Genomic DNA, 13,017 nt, shown 5'->3' with positions numbered 1-13,017 from the left:
AACAAAGATTTTATCAGATAGAAGATAGAGTCTCAGACTCTTTTAATAAAGACACATACAAAGAGCTTCACAAGGTTCAATTGAGTCAATGTGACAACTGTACTACAATGGTCCTCAATCCCAGTCCCTTCTGCTGTCAACTCACCAGGTTGAAGAAATTGCGTCGGATCTGCCGGATGACTCCAGGAAAGGTGGCTCTGAGGAGCTCCTGTACGCCTGCTGGCCAGTTGCGGTACACTGGGTCGTTCTCTATGTCATTTATCCACTGGAAAGTAAAGAACAAAAAGAAATAATACTCATTAATTAAGAGAACAGTAACAGTTGCCAGTAGCAGAATGTCAACCCCGGAATAGGTAGGTCAGTACCTCTCGAAAGAAAAATACAGACTGATACAGCATAAAGGCTTTTTTAAAATTTTGACTAGGTTTGCTCTTTAGTTAGGACAATGATACATACTGTACTATAGAATTTTAAAAAATAGTCCTTCTTTATTTTGTGTTTTTAGAGGTTTATTTATCAAATAGTTTTTTTCTGTATACAAATGTAAATGACAGAACTTACGCAAATGGGTTGGTGGGGCCAAGCAAAGCCAGGTAAGAAATACCTTACTCATCTGCTTTTGTTGTTTTTTTTGTTTTTGTTTTTTTTCCCAATTCTGCCTCTGTAACCTCCATCAGAACAACCCTCTCCCACTAACCCAAATTCCAAACTTTCACTTGCAAAACTTCACAGAGGGCTAGTATCCAACGCTAGAATCTTTGAATCTATGGGTGTGTCTGCACTGTAAACTGCAACTACACCCAGTAGTTCACATTAATGAGTCAGTGTGGAGATAACCATATCCTGTTCTTTATCAAGAGCTCCGAGAAATAGACAGGCTCAATAGACAGGTGATTTCATGCATGTAAATACAATTAGTGTTGCTGTTGCATGGCATATCACTGTACAGTTATGTGGATAGAAAGATGTTGTTAGCTGATGTGTGTACATTTAACATGTGCACTTGTTATGAAGCTCTATTATTCACCATCAGAGTCATTATCCCTCTCACACACTGTCTTCTCGCTTCTTCCTTGTGTGTGTGTGTGTGTGTGTGTGTGTGTGTGTGTCTCTTTCTCTCAGACACTCATACTTATTATATACATTAAACATAGTCTCTAGGAGAGATGCAAGTTGAAACTACATTTTTACATGGACAGGCTTAATTTCTTCATTTCTTTGGCATTTTTATAGCACCTAGAATATTAAAATGGCCGGAGGAGCCAAAATGAGAACTTGCAAGTATTTAATTTGATACCTTTTCTTGGCTAACTTCCAAGTTAATAACTGAGGTTTCTGGCAGGCTCGAAACTGTTGCAATAGCCTGATGACTGAGCCACTAATTCATAACCCTGGTGCAAGTACACAAAAAAGAAAAAACACCTGCAGTAATAATCTGGGCCAGATGAATAATTCCTCTGGACAGGACTCACCATTATAGCTGGATGTCTGATATCTAAGGCATAGCTGTCATCCACAGCATTCACAGGTAACCTCAACAGCTTGCCCTGATGTTCTCCTTTTATACCCAGGTTATGAAGCCCCTCCAAGACCCTGGCCTCTCCTCTGAGGATGTCCAAAATGCTGTAAATACAAAATCACAGGTTATTTTTTACACACATATTAGCTGTCTGGCAGTGGCTTTAAATTACAGCTAACTGATCTTTTTGCAGCAGGATTACTGAGCTGGTACATAGGTCTGATGCTTTCTGGGGAAAGTGCAGGCAAACCACCGGTCCCTCCTGCTAAGTTCGTACCTGAAAGGGTTGTGAGTGTCCAGATCAATGTGCAGCCCATTGATGAAGAGCTCTCCATCTCCTGGGTGAACACCAATGGTCTCACTGAGATGCTGAAAGAACAAGCTCAAAGTGTTAGTTGAATACATAAACCCCTTAATTAGTGATTCTACCTTTAATGTCAGATCTTTCAAAAAGACCAGCACAGATGTAAGCAGAAAAGATTAAGTGTGCACAGAGAATAAAAGAAAATCAAGAATAAAATGTTGCATTTAATGTTGTTATGGAATTTATTTTAGATACAGACTCGCAACTCATTCTCTAAAATAAAACATGTGCAATGGCTAAGGATGTTATCAAAGAAAACCTCCTGCACTATCATGTGGGAAAGCTGCTTATGATATCCCACCTTTTGGTTCTCCTCAATTTCTTTTCTCATTTCCTGCTTTACAGCCACTCTTGTCAGTGATCTGTGGGAACAGTAAAACATGTACAGTCACCATCAGCTTTTACTATATCCCCAGCCGGCTGTAAAATGCCAGTTTTAATCTCTAAAAACCTGTGGGCCTCAAGATGGTACGTTTGCAGTCAATTCCCTGTAAACACCCGACCCTTACTCAGCACTTCTCAGTGTTATTACAAGCAGCCCAAGCCAGAATAAGCAAACATCAAAAAGCTGATTAAATCTCCGTACAACAGATGTATTTATTGTGGAGGTAATAGGTGTCACAGGAAAAAGTAATAATGCTCAAACACATGGGTTTTATAAGAAGCATATTTCAGGCGCAATTAAATAACAGGATTTGTTGTGGATGGATTCACACATTATAACACAGAGTAGAGCTCCACAACAAAAGCTAGACTTTGGAATGGTACCAAATGTGTTAGCTGCTCAGCCAGAGGGAAAAAATAAGATGAATTTTCTTACCTGGCTTTGCTTGGAAAGTTCTGACTGAGATCCCGCATAAGCTTCAAAGCATCAAACTTTGGCATGGACATGATTCTGGCAGCTGCTTGGAAACTTAGATCTGTGAATTTCAAACAATGAAACATTTACATATAAAATATATACACAAATATATACGCATACACACACACATACAAACACAAAAACACATTATGTTCAGACAAAATAGCACCATGCAATGCCATCAAAGGAGATTATATTAAATCTAGGATTTAACCGTCTGTGTTAAAATTATTAGTCAGTCATTACATTTTTCAACTTTATTTATGACCTTTTTTTTTTTTTTTTTTGGATTGATACCTTGCATTTCCCACACTTTGAGAGGAGCCATGTCATTGGTGCTCTCCAGAAGATGTTTGCGAAGTTCAACAAGTTGCTCCTCCAGGTCAGGATGAGATTTCCTTAAAATAAGTAAAAGAAAAAGAGGAGAATACAAATGTAAGGCAAGGATTTCTTTTTATCTCTTAATCAAGTCTCACAAAGCACACGATGCACAACAGAAAATGCAAGAGGTTTTGAAAATCCTAACAGCAATTAAAATGTTTTAGTTAAGCTACTCACTTTAATGTTCCAAAAAAGAATCCTTGGACTTCATCGTTATCTTCATCCTCCGTATTTATAACTGTCTTTGAATCTATAAAGCAAAACATTTGTGCTTAATTACCTTGGACACAGTGAGGTCCACCACACATTTGATAAGTCAGCAACTGACCTTTCACTTTAGTGTCATCCACAGCTTTGTATTCTGTGCTTTTGATAGCCAACTCAACGCCATAGCCAGATAAAAGCATCTTTTGAGGTTTTGGATCCTGCAGCAGTGGGAAGCAGAATGATGGCTTAAATGTAAAACAATGTAGACTTTTATTTACATGTAAAAAAATCAGCAATCACTGTCTAGTAATATATCTGAGAATAATGAGACCCATCACATAGGGAATGTTTTCTGCCTATACCTATAAACACTATCTAGCCAAAATGATGCAGACATCCCCTAATTAGTGGGCTCTTCTGCCTCAGCCGCACGCAGTGCTAACATATTTAGACTCAAGCAAACAGATATGCAGTTTTCATTGGCAAACATTTCAAGCAAAAACGGCTTCAGCTCGATACCTTTCAATGTAGCACAATCATAGGATGCCATCTTTCAAATCAACTAATTAGTGAGATTTTCTGAGTAAGCCAAGTGCTGATACACAAAAACTCTTTTGTCTAAAGTTGCAACCACCAATTTCCAAACTGCCTCTAGAATCAATGTGAGGACAAGAGATATTTGCAGCACACAAGCCTAAGATTACTCTGCCCAATGCCAACAGTTGGCTGGAATGGTGTAAAGTAGACCAACATTGGACTCTGGCGGTCTGATGAACAAATCTGAACATGGCAGATGCCAGGACAACCCTACCTGCCTGAATACAAAGTGTAACAGTGAACTTTGGTGGAGGAGGAATAATGCTCTTTTTTCACTGTTTGTCTGTAAATCAGGAAGAACTAATTCAATACTATAGTCAGTGAAAGTTCTAAGCTTTAAATCATTCTGCCAGCAGGAACAAAAAGCACACAGGCTTCCAGATACAGCAACAGATTCACTGACATTCAACCTTGACACTAATGTCACCCACATTCTGTTTCAGTCTTTACAGGCACAATCAGGACTTCCACACCTACACTCTGCTTTTTTTTCAACATATCTTAAAGAAAAGCACCTTTTACTCCTTCAAAAGACATCTGTATCATAGATAGATTCTGGGTTTACTGTTTACTGTTAGATTTTGAGGAATCTGTTAATTCTTCTCTTGAACATTGGTCAGCAATGCAATCTGTTCAGTCCATCATTTTGATGATCCTTGCTTTTCTAAGCATTTCACTAAAGGAATAACGCATCACTGTTGTATCACTGCAATAGTGCTACTGTCTAGGCAAAGATGAAACAACTGAAGTCCATGGAACAGATATACAAGATATATTGGGCTTTGATGGATGAATTGTTGATTTTGATCTTTTCATGTGATTTGTTGACGATAAGAAAAATAGAGAATATCACAAGTCTCCTCCTTTACAGCCTAACAGAGCTCTTCTGTTTGACAAACAAAAGATATGAGCACACATTAGATTACTAGATAACTGAGAAGTCAATCGGTGTAAACAGTTGAGCATCACTTTAAAATGGCTGTAAAAGCATTGCTACTCACCGCTACAAAGTGCCGCAGCACATATACAAGCGTGCCTTCTTGAGCTTTCTCGGACAGTATCTTATGAAAAGAGGTGAACTTCTTGGTTCCAATCTCAGCATAGAGGATCACAACTGGCACATCTGTTTTATTGACCCCAGGGTATGTGTGATCATTCTTGTATAAATACGGTTTTGGCCTGCAAACGTTTGGAAATAGAAAGACATTTCAGAAATACGATAATTTGAATCAAAAACATTTTTACATTCATCACTAAACACAGTCTGTGAAAGCGTCAAAAATTTAAATTCTAATAACAAAATAATTATGTAAACTTTTTAACTTGTTCTGCTCTATGAGATCAGTTTATCCTTGAAAAGGAAGACAATGCCATTTCATGTTACCTGCCTGCAGCTGCCCTCAGGAGCTTCTTGACGTCCTTGGTACTGCAGGTATGTTGACCATGGATAGAGACAAAGGCAGGGCAAGCCTCAGGCGGAGGCTCATCACCAGCTATCTGTTAAGAGCAAGAGGGAGAGAAACGTTCTGCAACACACTGGCTACAACATAACAATAACACTTCCAGGATCTGGTGTTTGGTTCCCATAAGGGTTATGCCCATTAAAATGCATATGATCGTAACAATGTGACACAGTATGCATAAATGAAAAATACAACATGGCAATTACAAAGTCCAGTACCATCGTCTCTTTAACTTGGGCCAAAGTTAATCAGATAAATCTGAAACCAGACTGATTTGTTCTCAGTACTGTCTAGCAATCATCACACCAATTTACACTGTGGGGTGCAACACTTCATTTCACCCGCAAAAGGCCATTACTCACTCAAATATTTAACACATTTTTAAATGAGAGGAATTCATCATCACAGTTCATGGCTGTCACCAAAATGAACTTTCTCCTTATCATTGCTGAAACTAAGACAATCAAAAGGCTAAGGCATTGTGGACCTAGAGAGCACTGAAACTGTATAAAGTCACTCAATATTAAAGTCAAATTTAGTCCACAACAAAGTATCCATTTAAAACTCATCTCATATAAATATATAGCAGTTTCATTTAAACAAATCTTCATAGGTTTCTCAGCATGTAGCTTTCATGTATTCTACTTACAGTATGCCCTTGACAGTAACATAAAATGTACAGTAAAGACAAATAATAAAGTGATGTACAGTCAGTTAAGAACTATTGCAGAAATGAAAAGTCTAAGTAACCTTCACAACCACGCTTTCTATTAAAAGATTTCCTTCCTGACCACAGCTTTTAACTTCTCATATTTACTCACTGTGGGAAAAATCTGGCCTCTGATGTTATGGAGATGAAGCCTATATTCCCTGTCCTGCTTTCTCTTCTTTGAAACCATCATGCATTTTTACACCCCTTTTTCTTGCATGAGCAGGATGTCACCCCCTCTCTGATGGTCTGCTGGTTCCACATTCAGGATTTGTGGTACCTAAAATTCCTGCTTTATTAATGAGTTTGAGGAACCTAAGTAATAAGCTAAATATGACGTGAGATAGGTTAAACTAAAATGACTGATAAATGCCAGATTCATCTGTTATCACTTCTTTCAGCATTATGGCAGGGCCAGATTTGAAAAATCACAAACGCTAAACGCTGTTCATCACTGAATCAATTACAGATAATAGCCATTACACATTTTAATTCTGTGAGAAACCACAAAGATACGCAAGTGCTGTTGTAAGAAAACAAGTTAACGCTGTGGAGTATTTAACACTGTGGTTTGGGAATAATTGCTGTCATTAAAAGCTGTGGCACGGTGATTGAGAAAAACCTTAAGTAAGGCCTGCAGAGCACCTGAATTAAGATTGGGGTAAACAAAACAATTAAAAAAAACCCAAACAGGAAATTAACCTTGTTCTTCTGTATTCCCAAGCTGCTTTTGATAAGGTTTTGTAATATTTTAATTCCTACCATTTTGATCACAACATACCTGTTGGGATGCATGAATAGCTGGTGAGCAGGTCCGCAGGGCCAGAGCAAATTTGAGAAGATTAACTTGAAGATCTGTGAGGAACTGGCCAGCCTTCTTAATGATCAAGTTATAGTATGAGCGCACAGACTCTGCAAGACAACATTTGTAATACTGAGTGAGTTTTAGAAGAGAGGCACACCTGTTGTGGTGAGAAAATCTGTTACTATACTCCTCTATAATTGAAGTAAGGACTTGGTTTCAAACAGCATACCTCCTCGTTTGTACACAGTGAGCTCTTTCACAGTGTCAACAAACTGCCAGAATTTCTCATTCCCATCTTCTCCAATAAACTCGCTGCACATGAGAAAATGAAAATATTAGTCAGTATCATTAAGTAACCAGTATAAGTACATAAGTTGCCTTTTTTTGAAAGCACAACTACATTATCATCAGCACCAACAGATCAGCACCAACGAAGCCATTGGAAGAATTGACTTTCAGCAGAAATTTTCAGTTTTGGTGCTTAAGTGCAATATCTGCAGAAGTGGCATCACTGAACTCAATAAAAAAGGCAACAAACAGTAGGCCTAATCATGAAAATAAAATTAAGTGCACTAATCCTAAAAGTTACTGTAGAAGCCAGAGTTGCATCAGTGCAAAGATGAATTCTCACATATGGTCAAGAATTTGAGTGTTTCCTAAACCCTAAATTCAACATACACAAAAAAAAACCTTCATTGTCTTTCACAGAGGTTTTTTTTCCCCCACAATGTCATTTAAATGGTCACTCAGCCCAAATTACCAAATTAATTATCTAATAAATTTAATTAATGGTCCCAATTCTCCGTAGTGATATCTTTGCATTTAAACAGATTGCATCTGAGATATCTGAAATTTCACCAATGCAACAGAGGCAACAGAGGCTTAGTTTGTGGTGCAGCATTAATCAAAAAAGTTTAGAAAGATTGTAAAGTCTTTCCAGAAACAATGCCATTGTTACTCTGGACAAGCCACATCCACAGAATACAAGGTCTATAATTTTCAGTGGAGGCCTTTCCTTCTGAAGAGGCTCCCCCAACCTCACTGGATAGGTACCCCCATCACAAATCCAGATTTAACCCCTGGTGGATGGTGTATGTTTGGGGGGGGGGGGGGGCTGAGTGCATGTCCAAGGATGATGAGTACCTTGTCTCCAGGAGGAAAGGCGTCATGCTCCATTTGGCTTCCAGACTGGCAGTGACTCCTTTGGGTGCTGATGTGACATGATGTATGTTCAGCAGCAGCAGTGGCAGCACAATAACAGCCCTCATTATATCCGGCGCGACGTGTCATGAACCTACAGAGAGCAGAAACCAAGAGGGGTGCCAGTCAGTGCCACGTAGTTACTGTAAGTCGTGACCTCAAACACAACACCGGTGCACATTAACATATGTATATAAAAACAGACATGCGTAAGAAGCTGCTTGGGAAAATCACATTGAACTGTTAGCAAGACCACTCGTTACTTATCGTGAATTAGCGTTGAGGCTGAAGTTAACTTGGCTGTAGCATAAACAGCCTAGCCCCGGTTAAAAGCGTTTAGCGGGATTTAACATGCAAATGCGGTTTGTTATACATAAGTGTTATTAGAACTACATAGCTGTTGGTTTATCCGTTTCCAATAATATACCCCTCACCCCTTCGTGATGCCGACCTCTTCCACACAAAGCAAAAGGCTTCGGGTAAGTATTTTGGGCAGCTAGCTGTCAACCCGCACAGTTAGCTAGCTGCCGGCGGAGCAGGGTGGCTCCTGCTCACCGTTACACACACAAACAGCCTCAAAACGACAAAATAACGCATGAAGAGTAATTGTTTTTAGGCATAATTTACCACATTATTTACAAGAACACGGTGAGTTACTGAGGGTGCGATATTAAAAAAAAAAAAAAAGATTGTAAAGTGGGAATTTACTCTGGCACGACGGCAGACAGCTATGGACAGAGCCGCTCTCCCACCCTCCAAACACTGGAGCATGTTGTGTTGGCCAAGCTCCACAGGAAGTTTCATTCATCCTGGACATTAGTGCATAAACAAAAGTTTCAGTCCATGCAGATGCTTTATCTGCAAAAATAAGGATATATTATTCTAAAACAATCACTCGTGGTTTAACTGTGGACTTTTGTTGGTTGGTCAACTGGTAAATATTCAGACCTTTAAAAATTTGGTGGAGGCTACTAGTAAAACACTTTAAGAAAATGCTATTTTTTATGCATTTCCCACCGGTTCTCTGCCTTTCTTTAAGGAACTGTAATCTCACGGAGATTAACATTAACTCTACACATTTCATGAATAAACTGTGCAGTAATAGCCTACATCACAAACACTTTAAACTACTACATTTCCAGCAGAAAAATTATTTTGGTCTTCTATTCTAGCTATACAGAATAAAAAAGAAGGAAAAAGGAGAGTTAGCTACACCACTGGAGTGACTTTATGTGTAAGTATAAAACTTTTAGCCCATGCCTATGCCTATGCAGAGTATTATAACGTAACAAATAATGATAATAAGTTATTATTATTATTATTATTATTATTAAAGGGGTAGTCCAGCAATTTATTCAGACTTAATATATGTTTACTATCTATGTGTAATTGTCATCCTGATTGTTTATACTGCAGTTTTTCCATTCTGTACTCAAAAGATGTATTGTATATCTCTCCATCCTGGACGAGGGATCCCTCCTCTGTTGTACTTCCTGGGGTTTCTTCCATTTTTCCTCGCCTTAAAGGGGTAAAGGAGTTTTTCCTTATCCAAATCGAGGGCCCATAGATGGTGTCTACATGCTATACAGATTTTAAAGTCCTTTGAGGCAAATTTTGTGATTTGTGGCTACTGGGCTATATAAATAAAACTGACTTGGTATTGCATAAAATTAGTGAGAGACAGATTTTAAAAACAATGGTCTAAATCAAAGAAATTAATGCAGAAGAGGCTGTGGTATCCTGATTTATAATCTATATGTGTCCTATACAATTTCCAAATTCTGACCCCATCTTTCAATGGTCCCTTCCTTAAATGCTTGTTTGAGACTTTATGTACCCGGTTTATAAATCAGGCTTTCCTGTCCTTTACATGCCCAAAGAACCCTTGACGTCCTCACCAGGATAATTTTCTGCACACTGTAAAGCTTCCCCCAGAGCCACAGATGGCATTATACATCTCTTTTCACAGGCTGAGTACGCCTACTTCATGACCAGTGAACTGATATTCATGTGTAAAATGGGTAGACTATCCCTTTAAACCCAATTTTGGTATTACTTTACAGGTTCATGTCAAGCTTCCTCCATTTCATATCAGTTAAAACTTTGGGTATTTTAGCAGTTGGCCACTAATGACATTTTAAATAGTAATGAACTCGTATCACAGCATTTGCAGCACTGTTTAATTAAGTCTATGATTAGGAGCATTAATGGAGGAAAAAATAGGCGACTAATTACTAAATAACATGTAAATTCAAATAAATAATGATAGATAGATAGATAGATAGATAGATAGATAGATAGATAGATAGATAGATCTGTATTATTTTAATGGATTGATAAAATCTATGGTTGCAAGGATGTGTGTCTATAACCATTACTGCTGCAGATAAAGCAGCTTTTTCCCCCTTTAACTGTTTCTCCTCACAGCACTGTCTTTTGAGTGGATAATAGACATTAAATCGGGCTATTTAAAAAGGCTATATTCCTAACACTGGCAACCCCAGGCTAAGCAAAGGGATAGTGCTATCTCTGTAATCCTCAAAGGTCACACTCGGATGAATGCGCTTCAAAAAAAAAAAAAGTTACAGCGGATTTGGTGTTTATATGTGGTCAAATCTCCATGTTGTCTTCAGTTCGGGGTCCGTTTGGGCTTCTGGCTTTGCACTGTGTTAAATAAGATTATGGGATGGACGGGACGGGATGTGGAGCTTTTCCCAGCCAGCCCAACCGCGACGAGAGCATAGCGCATATTTGTCGGATCGGATGCAGCAGCCACTGCCTCAGCCAGACCGCCTCAACCCGCTGCTGTAGGATGCCGCCGGGGGATCGAGCCCAGCGGTCCGAGCCGGGCGGTATTAAGTCTATCACAGAAATGAACCACACTGCGATTTAGACTGGGGAGGGTGGTTGGGGGGGGGGGGGGACAGAAAAAAAAATAATTACACAGAGAAGGAAAACTAAAAACTCTCCTCGATTGTCTCAGTTTCAACTTGACACCGGAGCATGGGAGGCGTCGGAGCGGACGCGGCTCCACCAGCGGCTTCAGAAGTTGGACAGCCAAACATTTTTAATGCCATGACTCTCGACTTTGGACAAGATTTCCAGCGCAGTGCAGAAGGGGTGCAATATTTTACTAACCTAAAGGCGGACCTGCCCTTTGGTCCAGATCATGCGTCTGCGGAGGGTGTTATTTGATCAACACAAGGCACTTAAATAAAATGCACCTTTAATGTATCTGAGGAAGAGGATGGAGGATTATTGATCCCCGAAGAGCCAGTGAATGCTACTTATTATTCACAGTAATGGAATGAAGACACTATCTTGATATAATGGATGAGAGATCCAGTAAGCTCATCTTGGTTCCCATTTTAGCCGTCCTTTTTGTTATGATAGGTTATCAGTACATATGTCCCGCCGGCAGCAATTCGTGCCACTTCAAGACTGGGGAGAAATTAGAGGGAGTAAGTCTACTCTCCACCCCGTACCAGGACGCGGATGACTTCTACAGAGATCAGGACCTGGAGGATGACAACCCTCCGAGGCTGCCGTCCAAATTCAACTTCACCGAAAGAGACCTTGACAGACATGTGGAGTTCAACATCAAAGGGGACGACGTGATCGTGTTTCTGCACATCCAGAAGACCGGGGGGACCACTTTCGGGAGGCACCTGGTGAGGAATATCCGCTTGGAGCAGCCGTGCGACTGCAAGCCAGGACAGAAGAAATGCACATGTCACCGACCAGGAAAAGAGGAGTCCTGGCTCTTCTCCCGGTTCTCCACCGGCTGGAGCTGCGGATTGCATGCAGACTGGACCGAGCTAACGAACTGTGTACCTGTTATTATGGATAAGAAGGAGGCCCAGAGGATTAAAAGGTACATGTTTGAGTCAGTGTGTGTGTGTGTTTGTGGGTTGTTTGAATAAACTGGTAGGCCTATACAAAAAAAAAAAACATGCTTTTTGGCCCTCATACTGTATCACCATGGGTCACAGATGGTGTGTTCAAACAGACATGCATTACACAAAGCACTGGGGCCCCTTGATGTATTCCACATGTAACTTTAATTTTGAACTTATGTAATTTGGCACAGACTTCTGTCTTGAATCTTAAAGTGAGCAGTGATGGAAGGGGGCACAGGCTGGGATGGCTTCTCACTGTCTCCCCCCTGGCGAGATCTAGAGCCACAGTTTTCTGTCATCAGTTGATGGATGAGGCATTTACGGATAAAACATTTACTGCAAGCTCCCACCCAAAAAAACCGAATGACACTTATGGTAAAAAGGCAAATAATTGCAACCAGTCACACAGCAATCGGTTACATCACATCAGTGGTATGTGGGTGTGTATGCATAAGTGTGTGAGACCGGGCATACTGTAATGTATAAACCACAAAAACAACATTCAACATAATATTTTACTTTGCTTGACCCTCACATAAATTGCTTGTGCTTGTTCTTTGTGTTCACATCAGCACGTTCACAGTGAACTTGTTCCTGCCCAGCTGTGCTGCTGTTATTCTCCCTAACTGTGTCATTAACCAGTTCTACTGAACCATTTGCTGAACTCCCCTTTCACAGAAGAAATTACATTGTTTGTGAGACCACAGTCCAAATGTTCTCGCACCTGGCAGTGAAAGCTCTTATTGCTTTGGTGAAAGCTCTAATTGCACCTATTGAAATTTGACAGAGAAATTTTTGAAAGTGCACACACACACACACACACACACACACACACACACTCTGAAAAGGATAAGTTGAAGGGTTAGTGACTGATTTTCTTTTTCTGAATTTTAACCCTTGTGAATGAGGGTATCCATCTTTGTCGATTAAGGTGTAAAAAGTTGTACCGACACACAACTCTCTCTGAGTCCTCGGCCTTTGGCTTGATTGTTGTTAGAGTCCCTTTGAGGC

The 13,017-nt window shown here is 39.9% G+C and overlaps 2 protein-coding genes across 11 annotated transcripts in view; one reads left to right on the top strand and one right to left on the bottom strand.

Annotated features, from left to right (window-relative positions):
- The window catches only part of uggt2 (UDP-glucose glycoprotein glucosyltransferase 2), a 41,155-nt gene extending 32,237 nt beyond the window's left edge, over window positions 1-8,918 (bottom strand). For 3 of the 10 annotated variants that reach the window (XM_071474965.1, XM_071474953.1, XM_071474972.1), the window contains exons 1-14: window positions 8,542-8,733; window positions 8,051-8,201; window positions 7,137-7,219; window positions 6,884-7,014; window positions 5,315-5,427; window positions 4,932-5,109; window positions 3,455-3,551; window positions 3,304-3,376; window positions 3,043-3,143; window positions 2,704-2,803; window positions 2,185-2,245; window positions 1,797-1,888; window positions 1,473-1,623; window positions 146-265 (exon numbers count right to left, since the gene is read on the bottom strand). In XM_071474965.1, coding sequence (XP_071331066.1) covers window positions 146-265; window positions 1,473-1,623; window positions 1,797-1,888; window positions 2,185-2,245; window positions 2,704-2,803; window positions 3,043-3,143; window positions 3,304-3,376; window positions 3,455-3,551; window positions 4,932-5,109; window positions 5,315-5,427; window positions 6,884-7,014; window positions 7,137-7,219; window positions 8,051-8,175 — 1,425 coding nt within the window. In that variant the 5' untranslated portion in view covers window positions 8,176-8,201; window positions 8,542-8,733. Of the gene's footprint in view, window positions 1-145; window positions 266-1,472; window positions 1,624-1,796; window positions 1,889-2,184; window positions 2,246-2,703; window positions 2,804-3,042; window positions 3,144-3,303; window positions 3,377-3,454; window positions 3,552-4,931; window positions 5,110-5,314; window positions 5,428-6,883; window positions 7,015-7,136; window positions 7,220-8,050; window positions 8,202-8,541; window positions 8,737-8,815 lie in introns of those variants that run through there. The other 7 variants (XR_011690678.1, XR_011690681.1, XR_011690685.1 and 4 more) reach the window with 4 other exon arrangements.
- A 147-nt stretch (window positions 8,919-9,065) lies between these two features.
- Window positions 9,066-13,017, top strand: part of hs6st3b (heparan sulfate 6-O-sulfotransferase 3b) — a 61,901-nt gene continuing 57,949 nt past the window's right edge. The window contains exon 1 of the mRNA XM_071474998.1: window positions 9,066-11,981. Coding sequence (XP_071331099.1) covers window positions 11,437-11,981 — 545 coding nt within the window. The 5' untranslated portion in view covers window positions 9,066-11,436. The remainder of the gene's footprint in view (window positions 11,982-13,017) is intronic.

The sequence above is a fragment of the Trachinotus anak genome, unplaced genomic scaffold, assembly GCF_046630095.1.
Source record: "Trachinotus anak isolate AG129_WGS33_773 ecotype Australia unplaced genomic scaffold, CSIRO_AGI_Tana_v1 ptg000001l, whole genome shotgun sequence".
Lineage (NCBI taxonomy): Eukaryota > Metazoa > Chordata > Actinopteri > Carangiformes > Carangidae > Trachinotus > Trachinotus anak.
This window is presented reverse-complemented; position numbering and strand designations above follow the sequence as displayed.